Raw genomic sequence first — 18,500 nt, 5'->3', positions numbered from 1 at the left:
CTTTCTTTCTTTTTTTTTTTTTGAGACAGAGCCTTGCTCTGTTGCCCAGGCTGAAGGGCAGCGGTGCGATCTCCGCCTCCCGGAGTCAAGCGTTTCTCCTACCTCAGCCTCCTGAGTAACTGGGATCACAGGCACCTGTCCCCACGTCCAGCTGATTTTTGTATTTTTAGTAGAGACAGGGTTTTCTCACGTTGTCCAGGCTAGTGTCAAACTCTTGATTTCAAGGGATCTACCCACCTCGGCCTCCCAAAGTGCTGGGATTACAGGCGTGAGCCATGGCGCCCTGTCAATAATTTTCTTTATGTCCAAATGCTTGAGACACTAACTGCTCCTTTTTTTTTTTTTTTTTTTTTTTTTTGAGACGGAGTTTCGCTCTTGTTACCCAGGCTGGAGTGCAATGGCGCGATCTCGGCTCACCGCAACCTCCGTCTCCTGGGTTCAAGCAATTCTCCTGCCTCAGCCTCCCGAGTAGCTGGGATTACAGGCGTGCGCCACCATGCCCAGCTAATGTTTTGTATTTTTAGTAGAGACGGGGTTTCACCATGTTGACCAGGATGGTCTCGATCTCTTGACCTCGTGATCCACCCGCCTCGGCCTCCCAAAGTGCTGGGATTACAGGCTTGAGCCACCGCGCCCGGCCCTAACTGCTCCTTTTTAAGAATTCGAGCTTGGCTGGGCGCGGTGGCTAACACCTGTAATCCCGGCACTTTGAGAGGCGGCGCGGGCAGATCACGAGGTCAGGAGTTTGAGAGCAACCTGACCGACATGGTGAAACTGTGTCTCTACTAAAAATACAAAATTAGCCAGGCATGGTGACACGTGCCTGTAATCCCAGCTACTCAGGAGGCAGAGGCAGGAGAATCGCCTGAACCCAGGAGGCAGAGTTTGCAGTGATCTAAGATGGCGCCATTGCACTGCAGCCTGGGCAACAGAGCAAGACTGTTTCAAAAAAAAAAAAAAATTAGAACTCTGGCTTCTTCGATTGTGTAGATCAGTGATGGCTCTTGTCTCATTAAATTCATTGTTTTAGATTCCTGTTTGGAGCTGGAATGGTTGATAAATTTATTACAAAATTTTCAGCACAAAGATTTACTTAGGCTCTCTTGCTAATATTCTGTCTGGTCTATTTGTGACAGGGATCCTTACGTCACCAATTTGATTACAAAGGTAAAGCATTTCTCAGATGAGAATTTAATTTCAAGTGCGGTTTTATTGAGTGTTGCACTATCCCTAGCTGTTTGCTTTCTCTAGTTATCTAGTTAAATATTGCCCAAAATATCAATGCGCGTGATCTGGTTAAGCAACTAGATTTTAATTTTTATTGTTTTGAGACAGAGTCTTGCTCTGTTGCCCATTCTGGACTAGTGGCACGAACTCAGCTCACTGCAACCTCCACCTCCCGGGTTCAAGCAATTCTCCTGCCTCAGCCTCCCAAGTAGCTGGGATTACATGCATGTGCCACCACGCCTGGGTAATTTTTTTTTTTTTTTTTTTTTTTTTTTGAGACGGAGTTTCGCTCTTGTTACCCAGGCTGGAGTGCAATGGAGCGATCTCGGCTCACCGCAACCTCCGCCTCCCGGGTTCAGGCAATTCTCCTGCCCCAGCCTCCTGAGTCGCTGGGATTACAGGCACGCGCCACCATGTCCAGCTAATTTTTTGTATTTTTAGTAGAGACGGGGTTTCACCATGTTGACCAGGATGGTCTCGATCTCTTGACCTCGTGATCCACCCGCCTCGGCCTCCCAAAGTGCTGGGATTACAGGCTTGAGCCACCGCGCCCGGCCCTGGGTAATTTTTTTAGTAGAGACAGGGTTTTGCCATATTGGCCAGGCTGGTCTCAAACTCCGGACCTCGTGATCTACCTGCTTCATGATCCACCTGCCTCTTGATCCACCTGCCTTGGCCTCCCAAAGTGCTGGGATACAGGCACAAGCCACTAGCGAGGCCTCTTAAAAGAGTATTTGAGTTAACCATTTTCCTATTATGTTGCATTGTTTTGGAAAAACCCTTGGCATCAGAATATAAAATATATTTAACATAGCATATGCTTTTTAAAAAATATTAGTCTCTAAGGCAAGTACTTTTAACTTTTATCCTAAATAACTGTTTTTACATCTCTTGAACACTGGGAGGTCTTTGTTTCTGGATTCCCTGAATCGTTTGACCATGTCTTTAGAGAAGTGCTCAGTAAGTCAAGGGCCGAACTTGTCCAGGGAATGATGAGCAGAGCTTGCCTTTCCACCAACTCATGGCTTAGGTCTGAGAAGACTGTTGATTTCTGATCTTAGTTTTCTTCTTCAAGTGACGGTAGTACTGTCTTTAAGGAGAGGCTTGGATTTGATTAAAGTAGAATTTTAAGAACTTAGTCAAATTATAGTTGTTCCAGGAGGTGAGTTTCATTCCTGTAAAATTTTACTTTATAACCAAGATGCAGTGAAACCCTCTTAGGTCAACTCTGCCTAAAGAGGCACCTTGTTTGTTTATTTATTTACTTATGATGGAGTCTCACTCTGTCACCAGGCTGGAGTGCAGTGGCGTCATTTCGGCTCACTGCAGCCTCCAAGAGGCACCTTATTATTATTATTATTATTTGTTGTTGTTGTTAAATTGTTTCCTATATAAGCCATCTTTATGCTGCCTCCCTAAACCTCATCACTCTAAATCTGTCTTCAGAGGGACAGATTTTTTATTTTTTATTTTATTTATTTTTTTCAAGACAGACCAGTATTAGTTAAGTATGCATTTGACAAAATATGCTCCAAAATTTTCTTTTGTGATTTAGGCTAAGTAATGTTAAAGCAAACAATCCAGTCTCCAAAAGATGCACAAGGCGTTAAGATCAAGCCATCTTGGCGTAAATGGCACTGCTGTTTAAATGCGTCATCTCTGTACATGATCTTCGTTCTTTCCTGGGCCATGTTCTATTTAAAGGTAGTGTCAACAGGTCAAACACAAATACTGGGGAAGTCTTTTGACAGCAATGATAATGAAAAGTGCTTTTTAAGAAGTAATGCTACTGCTTTTCTGAAATATTGGTCTTCTGTTTTAGTGCGTAAATTCACAGAGAAACATGAATGGATAACAACCGAAAATGGTATTGGAACAGTGGGAATCAGCAATTTTGCACAGGTATTGGATTATATTGAAATATTTGTGACAGTGTGCTCTTGCATAATTTGCTTTATCTCTATCTTTTAAAAAGTGTTTAGGCTACGTGAGGTGGCTCATATCTGTAATCCCAACACTTTGGGAGGCTGAGGCAGGAGAATTACTTGAGGCCAGAAGTTCAAGACCAGCCTAGTCAACATAGTGAGACCCCATCTCTACCAAAAGTTAAAAAAAAAAAAATTAGCCCGGCCATGGTGGTTCATGCCTGGGGTCCCAGCCACTCAGGAGGCTAAGGCAGGAGAACTGATGGAGCCCAGGAGGTTGAGGCTGCAGTGAGTCATGTTTGTGTCACTGCAAAATACAAAAATTAGCTGGGCCTGGTGTTGCACACCTATAATCCCAGCTACTCAGAGGCTGAGACAGGAGAATCACTTGAACCTGTGAGGCAGAAGTTGCAGTGAGCTGAGATTGCACCACTGCACTCTAGCCTAGGTCATAGAGTGAGACTCCATCTCAAAAAAAGAAAAGAAAAAGAGAGAAAAACAATCAGAGGTGAATTAAGTAAAACATAACTTAGTTGGGGCATTATGTGGTATTTTAAGAGCTGTTGCAAGCTTAACACTGAAAGTAGGAAACATCTTATTGAAGAAGGAAATGTGTGTGTTTTATACTGGGCAGTTAGGAAAGATGAAAAAGGAAGAGCAAGCAGAAGGGCAGGGGTGTTACCAGCATTTTATGGGGCCAGTGATACACACGTGACCAGGAGGACGGGAAGAAGGAAAACCTCAATAGGTGCAGGATACACACAGGGAAGGCTTGCATGTAGCCCATCTTTTCTGTTTAAGAGAAAATGAGAAGCGAAATACCAGCGTGGTGAGTGATCTTCAACTGGGTGTATGTATTGGGTGAGCCGGGGAGGGGGGGAATGTTAACTGATGGAAATACAGTCGTGTGTCATTTAATGACGGATCTATGTTCTGAGGAATGCCTCCTAGGGGATTCTGTCCTTGTGTGAGCCTCCTAGAGTGCCCTTACACACACCTAGATGGCATAGCCCTTACACATATACCTCGGCTATATGGTAGAGGCTTTGCTCCTGGGCTACAAACCTGTGTAGCATGTTACTATACTGAATACTGTAGACAATTATAACACAATTGTCTATTAAAACATAGAAAAGGTATAGTACAAATATGGTACAGGTTGAGCATCTCCAATTCCTGAAATACTCCAAAAATCTGAAACTTTTTGAGCACCAGCATGAGTCTTAAAAAAAATGCTCATTGGAGCATTTTGGATTCCAGAATCTTGGATTAGGAGTGCTCATCTGTTAAGTGTAATGCAAGTATTCCAAAATCTGAAATCCAAAGCACTTCTGCCGAGCATTTTGGATAACTGACACTCACTATATTATCATTTCATGGGACCACTATCATGTATGTGGTCTGCTCTTGACCAAAATGCCATGAGGTGGCATATGACTGTACAAAATACCTCAGACATGTTAGATTCTTGTGTGTTGAGAATCAATGACAATTATATCTTCCTTGGCATCTCTCTGTACCTACTGTGAGGCCCAGTATTGAGTATTTTATGAGATATTGTGTAAGATGTCATCTTAACCTCCTAGAGTTTATTTGTCAGGGGAATCACCTGCCGGGGAAATCACTTGCAAATGTTACCCGATGGCATCAGAACGGTGGGGTTGTAATTCACTTACTTTATGGAGAGACCACTTCTTTCTGGAGCCAAGGTCTTTAGGGAGTACAAGGCATGAGGACTATGATTTGTAGACTCAGTGAGCAGGATTTTAGCAAATGCATTGGGGTTAATGGTGTACATAAAACTGCAGAGGTGGAAGAACACCAAGTATGTTCCTGCTCATAAGAGCTATCCGTGTTGGCCGGGTGTGGTAGCTCATGCCTGTAATCCCAGGCTGAGGCGAGTTGATCGTCTGAGCTCAGAAGTTCAAGGCCAGCCTGGCCAACATGGTGAAACCCTGTCTCTACCAAAAAATAAGAAACAATAGCCAGGCATGGTTGGGGGAGCACCTGTAATCCCAGCTACTTGGGAGGCTGAGGCAGGAGAATCACTTGAACCTGAGACGTGTAGGTTGCAGTGAGCCAAGATCACACCTCTGCACTCCAGCCTGGGCAACAGGAGCGAAACTCTGTCTCAAAAACAAAACAAAGAACTGGCAGTGTTGTCTGGGGCATGTGGCTTGTGTTGGGTTGCTACAGCTTATGAGCCAAATCTGGCTGGTGGCTGGTTTCTTGCAGCTCTTGAGTTGAGAATAGTTTTTAAATAATTTTATTTTATTGTTTATTTTTGGAGAACGGGTCTTTCTATATTGCCCAGGCAGGTCTTAAACTCCTGGGCTCAAGCTGTCCTCCCACCTCTACCTAAGAGCTGGTATTACAGGCATGAGTCACCATGCCCAGGCATTTATTTTTATTTTTGAAATGGAGTCTTGCTTTGTCGCCAAGGCTGGAGCACAGAGGCGCAATCTCAGCTAACTGCAACCTCTGCCTCCCAGGTTCAAGCAGTTATCCCGCCTCAGCCTCCTGCCTCTTCCTGGGATTACAAGTGCCTGCCACCATGCCTGGCTAATTTTTGTATTTTTAGTAGAGACCAAGTTTCACCATGTCAACCAGGCTGGTCTCGAATTTCTCACCTCAAGTGTTACCCTTACCTTGGGCCTCTCAAAGTGCTGGGATTACAGGCGTGAACTACTGTGCATGGCCAAGAGTAGTTTTTATATGTTTAAAGGGTCTTAAGGAAAACCCAAGAATGTAGCTCCTCAAGTATAAAATGTGTACTAAATCTTAAATTATAGGGGATCCCGTGTTTGGCTTGTTCTGTTTACTGGAAGGTTTAGTTTTAGTTTCTTAGAGATTTTTTTGGTTTTGCCTTGTTTTATTTAGGAAGCGTTGGGAGATGTTGTTTACTGTAGTCTGCCTGAAGTTGGGACAAAATTGAATAAACAAGGTGAGTGTTCTTAGGATCTTGGAATGATGCATGACATGAATTTTCTTTACCTGATCTTTACATTAAATAGTAACTTCTTTGTACCCTGGATTCATTAGAGTGCTTTTTAAAATTTATATATTTTTTGAGACAGTCTTGCTTTGTCACCTGGGCTGAAGTGCAGTGGCACCATCTTGGCTCACTGCAACCTCTGTCTCCCAGGTTGAAGCGATTCCTGTGCGTTCAGGCATGTGACACCACACCCAGCTAATTTTTGTATTTTTAGCAGAGACGGAGTTTCCCCACGTTGGCCAGGCTGGTCTAGAACTCCTGACCTCAAGTGATCCACCCGCCTCATGCTCCCAAAGTGCTGAGATTATAAGCATGAGCCACTACACCCAGCCAATTAGAGTGCTTTGGACCCAAGTATTAGGTTGGTGCAAAAGTAATTGCTACTTGGGAGGCTGAGGTAGGAGAATTGCTGGAACCCCGGAGGCAGAGGGAGGTTGCAGTGAGCTGAGATCCCATCACTGCACTCCAGCCTGGGTGATAGAGAGAGACTCCGTTTCAAAGGAAAGAAAAAGTCTATTAATATCAATATGTTAGATAATATCCTTAAACTAATGAATACCCTTTTAAGAGATTCTGCTAAAGGTAGTTTTTCAACTTGATGTAAAATCTACATACAGTGAAATGCATGGACCAGAAGTATACAATTCAATGAGTTTTAACAAATTTATACACCTGTGTAAGCCTTCCCCATCAAATGGGTGACCTCTTATTTCTACACCAAAGGTTAATTTGGCCTATTGTTTAATTTCATTTGAAAGGAATCACGCAGTGTGTGTTATGTTTGGCTGCTTTTGGGGTTTACCAACCTTCTTGAATCTGTAGATTGAATTTTTTTTTTCATTAAATTTGGAGACTTATTTTTTAGTCATGATTTCTTTCTCTTCCCACTTCATTCCTTTTTTCTTCTGTGATTTGACGTGTTTGTCAGATCACTTGATACTGTCCCATAGGTCCCTGAGGCTCTTAACTTTTCAGGCTTTTTAAAAACTGTTCTTTTTTTTTTCTTTTTTTTTTGAGACGGAGTTTCACTCATGTTACCCAGGCTGGAGTGCAATGGCGCGATCTCGGCTCACCGCAACCTCCGCCTCCTGGGTTCAGGCAATTCTCCTGCCTCAGCCTCCTGAGTAGCTGGGATTACAGGCACGCACCACCATGCCCAGCTAATTTTTTGTATTTTTAGTAGAGACGGGGTTTCACCATGTTGACCAGGATGGTCTCGATCTCTTGACCTCGTGATCCACCCGCCTCTGCCTCCCAAAGTGCTGGGATTACAGGCTTGAGCCACCGCGCCCAGCTTTTCTTTCACTTTTTGAGATGGTGTCTTGCTGTGTTGCCCAGGCTGGAGTGCAGTGGTGCGATCTCAGCTCACGGCAACCCCCACCTCCCAGGTTCAAACACATCTCTGTCTCTGCCTCCCAAGTAGCTGGGATTATAGGCACCCGCCACCACACACAGCTAATTCTTGTATTTTTAGTAGAGATGGACTTTTGCCATGTTGGCCAAGCTGGTCTCAAACTCCTGACCTCAAGTGATCCGCCTGCTTCAGCCTCCCAAAATGCTGGGGTTACAGGAATGAGCCACTACGCCCGGCTACACTAGATTGGTTGACTTCAGTTTATCTTGCTTCATGTTCACTGATCATTTCTTCGTCTCTAGTCTGCTGTTTATGCTCTCCATTGTATTTTTTACTTCAGATGTTATACTTTTGAGTTCTAGAATGTCCAGATTAGCTACGTTATATTTCTCTGCTAATGCTAACGTGTAGGTCATTTTGGGATCTGTTTGGTTAACTGCGTTTTCTCTTCACCATGGTTCCCTTCTTTGTAGGATTTCAATCCAGAATTTCCAGCCGCTCTGGCAGCCCCATACTCCATCCTTTGACCTCACAAGCAAATGAAACTGTAGTTTTCAGCTTGTGTTTTAGCTACCCTGTGCTCTTTAGGTGGGGCAGTGTTGTCAGGGAACAAATTATATAAATGAAGATCTCATTCAGTTTGGTTCCCTTCTTTCAAGGACTGACTTCCCTTTGATCACTCTACAAAGCCTTCATATATAGTTGAGCATCACAAATCCAAACATCTGAAATCCAGAATGTTCCAAAATCTGAAAATTTTTGAGCACCAACATGATACTCAAAGGAAATGCTCATTGGAGCATTTCAGATTCCAGATTTTCAAATATGGGATGCTCAAGTGGTAAGTATAATGCACATATTCAAAAATCGAAAGCACCTCTGGTCCCAGGGATTTTGGATAAGGAATACTCAATGTATAAATTGCTTTTTAGGTTTAGTTCATTGTTTTTTTGTTTTGTTTTTGAGACAGAGTCTCATTCTTTCACCTGAGCTGGAATGCAGTGGTGCAATCTCGGCTCACTGCAACCTTTGCCTCCCAGGTTGAAGCAATTCTCCTTCCCAAGTTTCCTAAGTAGCTGATACTATAAGCATGTGCCACCACACCGGGAAATTTTTTTTTAATTTTTTGGCAGAGACAGGGTTTCACCATGTTGGCCAGGCTGGTCTTGAACCCCTAACCTCAGGTGATCCACCCATCTTGGCCTCCCAAAGTGCTGGGATTTCGGGTGTGAGACACCATGCTTGGCCTGTAGTTCAGAATTTATAATTGTGTTTTTTTTGTTTTTGTTTGTTTTTGAGATGGAGTCTCATGCTGTCACCTAGGTTGGAGCACAATGGCATGGTCTTGGCTCACTGCAACCTCTGTCTCCTGGGTTCAAGCAATTCTCCAGGCTCAGTCTCCCAAGTAGCTGGGATTACAGGAACCCACCACCATGCCTGGCTAATATTTTTGTATTTTAGTAGAGACCATGTTGGCCAGGCCGGTCTTGAACTGCTGACCTCAGGTGATCTGTCTGCCTCAGTCCCCCAAAGTGCTGAGATTGTAGGCATGAGCCACCAGGTTTTTTATTTGCAGGAAGGTGGTCTGACATAAGGTACTTCACCATCACTGGAACATTCTGAACTTTTCATTTTGTTTTTTTCTGAGCCATATCTAAGTTGCAAGAACATTGAGTTTTACTCAACTGAGACACATCTGGCATTCAGGCACATCACCATTTGTTATTTGCTGTGTCTGGGACAGACAGATAGGTCGATTTTATTGAGGCAATAAATACCCTTGTCATAGGTTATTTTAGCCTGACAGAACTTATTGTTTTATTCTAAATAAAAGAAATTTGGAATTTTAAAATCATAGCTGTATGACAGGAATCTACTTTTTCATATTTTATGCTTTCAGGTCACTGACTTTTAACTTTTCATGTTTTGCTTATTTTATTTTTTTTCCATTTAGATGAATTTGGTGCTTTGGAAAGTGTGAAAGCTGCTAGTGAACTTTATTCTCCTTTATCAGGGGAAGTCACCGAAATTAATGAAGCTCTTGCGGAAAACCCAGGACTTGTAAACAAATCTTGTTATGAAGATGGTAAGCTGTTGCTAGAAATTTCTCAAGGAATTACTGCTAGAGTTAATATTTCATCTAGAATTTAAAGCATACTTAGTTGATTGTGACTTCATCTTTTTCTACTTGGTACTAAATAGAGATGTTCTGCTTTAAAATAAAATCAAAGGTTAGTTGAATACATAAGGTTATGTTTAAGATTTCTGGCCAGGCACAGTGGCTCCTGCCTGAATCCCAGAACTTTGGGAGGCCAAGGTGGGTTGTTTGCTTTAGTCCAGGAGTTTGAGACTAGCCTGGGCAACATGGTGAAACTCTGTCTCTACAGAAATACAAAAATTAGCTGGTCTAGGTGGAATGTGCCTGTAGTCCCTGTTACTAGGGAGGCTGAGGTGGGAGAATTGCCTGGGCCTGGGAGGTCAGGGCTACAGTAGTGTGCCAAGATCTCACCGTTCCACGTCAGCCCAAGTGACAGAGTGAGACTATCTCAAAAAAAAAAAAAAAAAAAAAAAAAAAAAAGATCTCTGATGATAAAAGCATTACCTTATTTTGCAGGGTTCTTAATATCAGTTGTAGATTCCTTGGTTTTGGTGTAAACACCTGCAAAGTATTTACTTTTTCAGACATAAAGCAGCCACTCATGCTGTATGATATAGGAGGTCAAAAATATATATATTTTGCATTAGTTCTTGGTTTTCTCGCATTTTCATCCTCATAATAAACTAATGAGGTAAGCTTATTTTCTCTATTTTGTAGTTGAATAGCAGCTCCAAAGGATTTCTGTGTCAGAGTCATCACATGGCTGATAAATGGCAAAGTTAAGATTAGGTTGTAGTTTTCTTTTGCCTGTCACCTAGACCTTCTAACTACCATTGCTTTCTAATCCTGTTAACCTCAGCAGTTAGTGTTCCATTTGTTAAAGATATACCTGGCCTTTATATCACATATTTAATAATTGGATCACATATTTAAGAATTATTTTTATTATTATTATTATTATTATTATTATTTTTTTTTTTTTTTGAGACGGAGTTTCGCTCTTGTTACCCAGGCTGGAGTGCAATGGCGCGATCTCGGCTCACCGCAACCTCCGCCTCCTGGGTTCAGGCAATTCTCCTGCCTCAGCCTCCTGAGTAGCTGGGATTACAGGCACACGCCACCATGCCCAGCTAATTTTTTGTATTTTTAGTAGAGACAGGGTTTCACCATGTTGACCAGGATGGTCTCGATCTCTTGACCTCGTGATCCACCCGCCTCTGCCTCCCAAAGTGCTGGGATTACAGGCTTGAGCCACCGCGCCTGGCCTATTATTATTTTTTGAGACAGATCCTTCATTTGTCACTGGGGCTGAAGTGCAGTGGTGCCATCTTGGCTCACTGCAACCTTTGCTTCCTGGGTTCAAGCAGTTCTCCTGCCTCAGCCTCCCAGTAGCTGAAATTGCAGGGACCGCCACTATGCCCAGCTAATTTTTCTGTTTTTAATAGAGATGGGGTTTCACCATGTTGGCCAAGCTGGTCTAGAGCTCCTGGCCTCAAGTGATTTGCCTGCCTTGGCTGACCAAAGTACTGAGATTATAGGCCTGAGCCGCCATGCTCAGCCCTTAAAGATTTAAATGTCATGTTCTGATCGTTATTACAACCTAAGAGTTCTTAATTTATTATGGTGGAATCTATTCTAGCTATAATTATTTTCATTTATGATATACAACTATATTAATTTAATTCTTAAGGCTAAAATTTAAAGTTTCATGAACAAATGATGTATGGTTTTTGTAAAAAATACTAGATTGAGGCACTCAGATTTCTTTTATATTTTGGATGAATTTGACTTTTTAAAACGTTAATGTGGAATATAAGGTTGTTTTTTGGTTGCAGGTTGGCTGATCAAGATGACTCTGAGTAACCCTTCAGAACTAGATGAACTTATGAGTGAAGAAGCGTATGAGAAATACATAAAATCAATTGAGGAGTGAAAATGGAACCGCTAAATAAACAACCAGTATGATTTAACGCAACCCAGCAGAGTTGTCTTAAATTAGTGGTGGGTAGAAGACTTAGAATAGCAACTTTTAGCATTACCGATGGGGAAAAAAACTACTGTTCACACTGCTAATGAAAGACAATGCCCTTTAACTTTCTAATGATTATATATAAACATAATACATGTCTTTTTCACAATATCCTATGGTTTTCAGACTAGGCTTTAGTATTTAGAATTCATGAAATTATCCATGTTAAAAACTAGTTATAAAAATTACATAATTCAGAGATAACGTTGTTATTCTTAAGCCTTATATGATATTGTAACTTGTGTACATCCATAAGTGGATTTGGGGTGAAATACTTAATGATCTGTCCACTGGAAATAACTGGGAGTGAAGGAGTTTTTGTTGCTTGTACAGTGTCAGATGAAGAACAACACTATCTTAATTTTGCAATACACTGCATTTGCTGGTGCTATTTTTATACAGTGAAGCAACAGCTTTGCAGCAAAATAATAAAATACTTCTTCATGAATCATGTTTTTTGTTTTGATGTTAATATTTCATTTAGTGACTGCTAGTATTTGTGAAAGTGCTAACTTTAACTTATGCAAAGATACTTTGAAAAAGGAAATTTAAGCCAGAACAATGAAAAGCTCCAAGAAAATATTTCCTTTAGTCACAAATCTGTTTTTTCTTAAGCCAAGATCTGTCATCTTTAACATAATAAAAAATAAATCACCAACTTTGATTTTCTATCATGCCAGGTACGAAGAAAGAAGAGGAAAAAAACAAAGGCAGGTGGAAGTTTTGATCACTATAGCACATGGTTTGCTTTTTTTTTTTTTTTTTTTTTTTTTTTTTTTTTTTGAGATGGAGTTTTGCTCTGTCACCAGGCTGGAGTGCAGTGACATGATCTCAGCTCACTGCAACCTCTGCCTCCTGAGTTCAAGCGATTCTCCTGCCTCAGCCTCCTGAGTAGCTGGGACTACAGGCACACACCACCACGCCCAGCTAATTTTTGTATTTTTAGTAGAGATGGGATTTCACCATGTTGGCCAGGATGGTCTCGATCTCTTGACTTTGTGATTCACCTGCCTCAACTTCCAAAAGTGCTGGAATTACAGGCATCAGCCACCATGCCCAGCCTAGCACATGGTATTTTTAAGAAGTTAAACCACACTCAGCTTTCCATTTAAGTCATGGGAATAAAAGTGGACACAGATTGAAGCTTTATGAGCTCAGATAATGGACTTTGATAGTGGGTATTCTTTGCAGCTTAAGCATGTTTAGAATGCCAGAAGGTATTTCCAAGTAGCTAATATATAGCATACTCTAACCAACTGTAATAAGCTGATAATATTGGGGTGGGGGGGTTGTATGCTCATGCAAATATATATGTACACACAGAGCAAGAGTAGATAAACTCTTCTATCATTTTCTCGGTTACTAGAGGAAAAGAGAAGTATCCGTATGGTACCACTTTCTGGTGGTCAATAATTAGCAAGTATAAGCACTTAGTGAAAGTAAGTAGATAAGTAGCATACAGATCATCATGCTCCTCAGCTGAAGAAACTGTTCATTCCAAGACTGCCAGTAGCTGTGTCACAGCTGAACTATATCTTTGTACCTTTATCAAGAAAGTATTTACCAGGCCTGGTGGCTCACGCCTATAATTCTAACACTTTGGGAGGCCACGGCGAGTGGATCTCTTGAGCCCAGGAGTTCGATACCAGCCTGGGCAACATGCTGAAACCCTGTCTCTACAAAAATACAAAAATTAGCCTGGCATGGTGGTGTGTGCCTGTCGTCCCAGCTATTTGGGAGGCAGGTAGGATGACTGAGTCTGGGAGGTCAAGGCTGCAGTGAGCCACGATCACATCACTGTACTCCAGCTTGGGCGACAAAGCAAGAGTGTGTCTCAAAAAAAGAAAAAAAGGATCCAACGTATGCTGGATTATTCTTCCTATTTATATGGTGTAATTTTCAGTTGATCTGTTTTAGAAATAGATGGAGATGAGTAGTAACTACACAGACTTACGCCTTTGTTTTCAAAGTTCTCTCATACATTACTATCTTTAATCTTCACAACAACCAGCGCTACATAGACACATCCATTAATACCATCATTTCACAGGTATGAAAGGTGATAGGGTAAGAAATGTGTTAAATAGCTGGGCGCAGTGGCTCAGGCCTGTAATCCCAGTACTTTGGGAGGCTGAGGCGGGTGGATCACCTGAGTTCGTGAGTTCAAGACCAGCCTGAGCAACATGGTGAAACCCCATCTCTACTAAAAATATAAAATTAGCCGGGCATGGTCACACATGCCTGTAATACCAGCTACTCAGGAGGTTGAGGCAGTAGAATCGCGTGAACATGGGAGGCAGAGGCTGTGATGAGCTGAGATTGTGCCACTGCACTCCAGCCTGGGCAGTAAGAGCAAAACTGCATCTCAAAAAAAATAAGAAATAGGTTAGCTGGGTGGTCGTGGTAATGATTTTCACATTTCCTGGTCTACTCATCAGTTCCTTATCAAGTTTTACTATGAAAATACTTAAATGAGCCGGGTGCAGTGGCTCGGCCCTGGAATCCCAGCATTTTGGGAGGCTAAGGCAAGTGGATCGCCTGAGGTCAGGAGTTCAAGACCTATCTGGCCAACATAGTGAAACCTCGTCTGGAAAAAAAAGAAGAAAAAAAAAACTTAATGGGAATCTTGTGGGGGAAGGGAACGATGAATGTTCTAAATAAAGGTGGGAATCAAAAGTAGCCATTCTAGAATATGAAGATCCATGAGTGGTTATAGTGTCTGATGAAGGCGGGCAGTTTATTTTTTCCCTTTTCCTCCCAAACACACGCATACTTGCTCTGTAACAACCACTCTTTTCAAAGAGCAGAACATATGGCAACTTGCTCTTCCACTATTTAAAACACAGAGCCAAATCCGCTGTCCTTTCCGTCACAATGCTTTGAATGGCCCTCCAAATTGACTGAATCCAGGGAATTTAATTTTCATGACCTCATATTCCTTTTGAATGGTTTTGGCATTAATAGGGTGGATTAATAAAAGTTTTGAGGAAAGCTTTCTAATAATTAAAACTTCAGAAGCTGAATAGGTTACCCTGCAAGTGTTAATTCCTCTTTCCGCTACCACCTCCCAGGTGGTTTAGTTCTTAGCTTCAGGTTTTGGTTTTTCTGGTTTTTTTTTGTTTTTGAGATGGAGTCTCGCTCTGTTGCCCAGGCTAGAGCGCAATGACACGATATTGGCTCATTGCAATCTCCGCCTCCCGGGTTCAAGCAATTCTGCCTCAGCCTCCTGAGTAGCTGGGATTATAGGCACCTGCCACCACGACGACACCCAGCGAATTTCTATGCTTTTAGTAGAGATGGGTTTTCGCCATGTTGGCCAGGCTGGTCTCCAACTCTGGACCTCAGGCGATCCACCCGCCTCGGCCTTCCCAAGCGCTGGGATTACAGGCGTGAGCCCTTGGGGCCGGCCTCCACCTTGCTTTATTTGTATAAAAGATGCCAGTGCCCACTTCGGAGCTGTGGTGCTCCGGGCCAGAAGTTGAGCGAGTGCCCGTAGGCCCGGTGCTGTCGGTCAGGTAAGTGGGCGCTGCGAGGTTCACAACGCCTCCTCTCGTAACGTTCTGGGCCTGTGAAGTTTGTGCCCGTGGGAAACTTGCACGGCGGTTCTCGGGAGGCTGGGGGACAAAAGCAGAGACGTTTCTGGTTGCCTGGCATCTGCTAAACATCCTAGGAGGCAAAGGGGCGCTCCTACGGAACGCGCCGGCCCTGCAGTGGCGCGGGTGGTCCTGCGCGTGAAGCCAGCTCCCGTTCCAGTTTGGTCCTCCAGCCCCACCGTCTAAGACCCTCCGTCGCCGGTATTCCGGCTGCAGAGCGCGGAGCCCCGCCCACACTCAGCTTTGTGAAGTACGTCACTTCCGCTGCGTTCCCCCGCGGGTCCGCCCCCAGCGCGGCCGTAACCCAGGGCAACGGCCCGACAGCAGCCGCTTGCATAGCGTTTGCTCGCCGGCCCGGCCTAGCGGCCGCGGGACCTTCCATCCGGTCGTCCCCACAGGTGGGTGTGAGCGGCCGTCTCTCCGCCGCTGGGGCAAGGCCCCGGACCACTCCAAAGGGTAGAGCTACAGGCTCTGCCCCCGTTCGAAAGGAAGCGACTCTCTGACTGAGGGGAACGAAAGGCAGAGGCAGTAAAGGCCGGCGTTGCACCTGAGCCGACGGGGTCACAGGAGGAGCCGGGGTGGGCGGGGTCTGGGGAGGAGCAGTGGGCGGAGCCTTCCAGGCCGTCGGGTTGCTGGGCAGGGCCTGGGGAGCCGTTGGGGGCGGAACCCCTCAAGGGCGGGGTAGATGGAGGACTTAGGAATTTGTAGGGGCAATCGGGGACGCGTTTCTGAATGAGATAGCTTGAAAGAAGGGCACGCGACTTTGTGGTACGGTTAGAACTGGCGGAGGAAGGGGAAGAGCTAGATGAGGAAAAAAAGGCTCATGGAAGAAGGGGTGGAGCCTCTTTGGGAAAGGGTTGGGGCCTGCGAGAAGGGGCGGAGCTAGAGAAAGGGGTGGAACCGAGTGTGGTGCGCCCTGGGCTTTAGGGGCGGCAGGTGGAGCGCGTGTGTTTGATGACTTACTTGTGCTTTGCTGTGGACGGTAAACTGTGTGAAAGCAGAGAAGACGGGTTGAAAAAAGGGAGGAGTTTGAGACTGGGATTTGAGTAGATGTGATTTGATCCGGAGGGATGGTGTAGAAACCGCGCTCCTTGGCATCATTCTGCGACGTACTTGTGGTTCCTGTGACCTGTAGGCATATAATAAGAAGAAGGGATACATAATTAACAGGGAGGGTAAGATTTATGCTCTTAGAAATATGAACAAATTGTGCAAGTTGGGTGGCATAGGTGTTTAACTTTGAGGCAAAGGTTCAACTCCTTGTCGAGTGTGTTTCTAAATGCGACTCCCAACGCATTTTCCTGTAGAAACTATATTACCAATGGTCAGGATGCTCAGGCCAGTCTTCAAGACCTGTTTAACTGGTTCATATAAAGTGAAGATTAGCCCTGTGTTAAAAAAACTTCACTTTCACCATGGCTAACAGTATTTCTAATGATTATCCCGTCATTCAGCATAGGTTGTTAAGCACCTGATCCACAGGAACATTTGTTCAAACTTCAAATGAGACTTGCAGAAACTCATCTTTTCCTGTTTGGAATTTAAGATTCCTGTAAACCTATAGCTTCTAAGAAGATGAGGGTGTGTGGCACAGTGCAGAACCAATGAGAAGCTCGGGTAAGGTGATACGGAGTTTTGAGAGCTTACCATCTATCTGCTTTTGACATCAACAGCCTGCTTTTGACATCAACAGCCTGCTTTTGATTTAATACCCTGGGCCTTGTTTTCTCCTGGTCCATCAGCATTACCCCACCATGAATGGATTAAGAATCTGCCAACCAGGTATAGCAATCTGTGGTAGGATATTTGTAATCTGACTATACAGACAGACTGGCAAACATGTGGCACTCTTTATTTTCTAGGAGACATAACCCCAGGACTTTTTCCTGCTGTAGTCAGGTCATAGATCCTCAACACAACACTCTAGGTAGCTACTAGTCGTTTGGAGTCGACAATTCAGAATGTATTCTTTTGTTGTTGTTGTTGTTGTTTGTTTTTTTGAGATAGTCTCGCTCTGTAACCCAGGCTGGAGTTCAGTGGTGTGATCTCGGCTCACTGCAACCTCTGTCTCCCCAGTTCAAGCGATTCTTCTGCCTCAACCTCCGAGTAGCTGGAATTACAGGTGTGTGCCACCATGCCCGGCTAATTTTTGTATTTTCAGCAGAGATGGGGTTTCACCATATTGGCCAGGCTGGTCTTGAACTCCTGAACTCAAGTGATCCACTGGCCTTGGCCTCCCAAAGTTCTAGGATTACAGGTGTGAGCCACCACGTTCCACCAGAATGCATTCTTTATCCCTGATCTAGACCATAGGTATTTAAAAAGAGAGAGAGAGAGAGAGAGAGAGAGAGAGAGACAGAGACATCAGTGTAAATGTAAACATCTATAACTGTAGGTTCCTCTTAAAAAAAAATAAAAAAGCCGGGCGCGGTGGCTCAAGCCTGTAATCCCAGCACTTTGGGAGGCCGAGGCTGGTGGATCCCGAGGTCAAGAGATCGAAACCATCCTGGTCAACATGGTGAAACCCCGTCTCTACTAAAAATACAAAAAAATTAGCTGGGCATGGTGGTGCATGCCTGTAATCCCAGCTACTCAGGAGGCTGAGGCAGGAGAATTGCCTGAACCCAGGAGGCGGAGATTGCAGTGAGCCGAGATCGCGCCATTGCACTCCAGCCTGGGTAACATGAGTGAAACTCCGTCTCGGGGGAAAAAAAAAAAAAAAAAAAAAAAGACTACCTAAATTGATGGATCTGGAATCCTGTAGAAGAAATTTAGAAACACAGGATAGATCATTGTGTAGGGAGTAAGGTGAAGGTGAATTTGCAGCTGGTTGACTAATTAGCAAATGCCTAAGTGAAAGGGATACCCAGAGGGCATTATCCTTAATCCTCTTTCTCGATGTCTTTGTCTGTGTTGTAGATGAAGATACAGAAGGTATCCTCTTCAAATTAATGGCAGCTTTAAGCAAGAAGGAATGGTGAAAGTGGGAAGTCAGAGTTAGGTTGTGAACTATCTAAGTAGGTTTAATAATGGTCCAAAACCAAAAGGGGAAATTTTACAAGGATCTGATGCATTTGGAGTGTACATCTAACTAAAACAAAAAGAATAAAGAAAAAGGAAAAAAGAAAAGGCAATCAACAGAATGGTTATGGAGTAAAGAAGACAGGAATTGTTAGCCATTCTGTGAAAAAAAAAATCTAGAAGTTGTGGTTCACCTTGAGCTCAGTGTTAAGACTGAGTTATAAGACTTGTGTGGGGGCTCATACCTCTAATCCTAGC

General features: G+C 43.6%; 1 protein-coding gene across 1 annotated transcript in view; it reads left to right on the top strand.

Moving 5' to 3' along the window:
• The window catches only part of GCSH (glycine cleavage system protein H), a 13,234-nt gene extending 1,153 nt beyond the window's left edge, over positions 1–12,081 (top strand). Inside the window, exons 2-5 of the mRNA XM_032284532.1 lie at positions 3,050–3,129; positions 6,033–6,096; positions 9,456–9,587; positions 11,435–12,081. Coding sequence (XP_032140423.1) covers positions 3,050–3,129; positions 6,033–6,096; positions 9,456–9,587; positions 11,435–11,532 — 374 coding nt within the window. The 3' untranslated portion in view covers positions 11,533–12,081. The remainder of the gene's footprint in view (positions 1–3,049; positions 3,130–6,032; positions 6,097–9,455; positions 9,588–11,434) is intronic.
• Positions 12,082–18,500: the final 6,419 nt, after the last annotated feature.

The sequence above is a fragment of the Sapajus apella genome, unplaced genomic scaffold (genome assembly GCF_009761245.1).
Source record: "Sapajus apella isolate SASKATOON/1434 unplaced genomic scaffold, GSC_monkey_1.0 scaffold15, whole genome shotgun sequence".
Taxonomy (NCBI): Eukaryota; Metazoa; Chordata; class Mammalia; order Primates; family Cebidae; genus Sapajus; species Sapajus apella.
The sequence above is the reverse complement of the archived record's forward strand: the minus strand, read 5'-3'. Positions and strand labels throughout refer to the sequence as shown.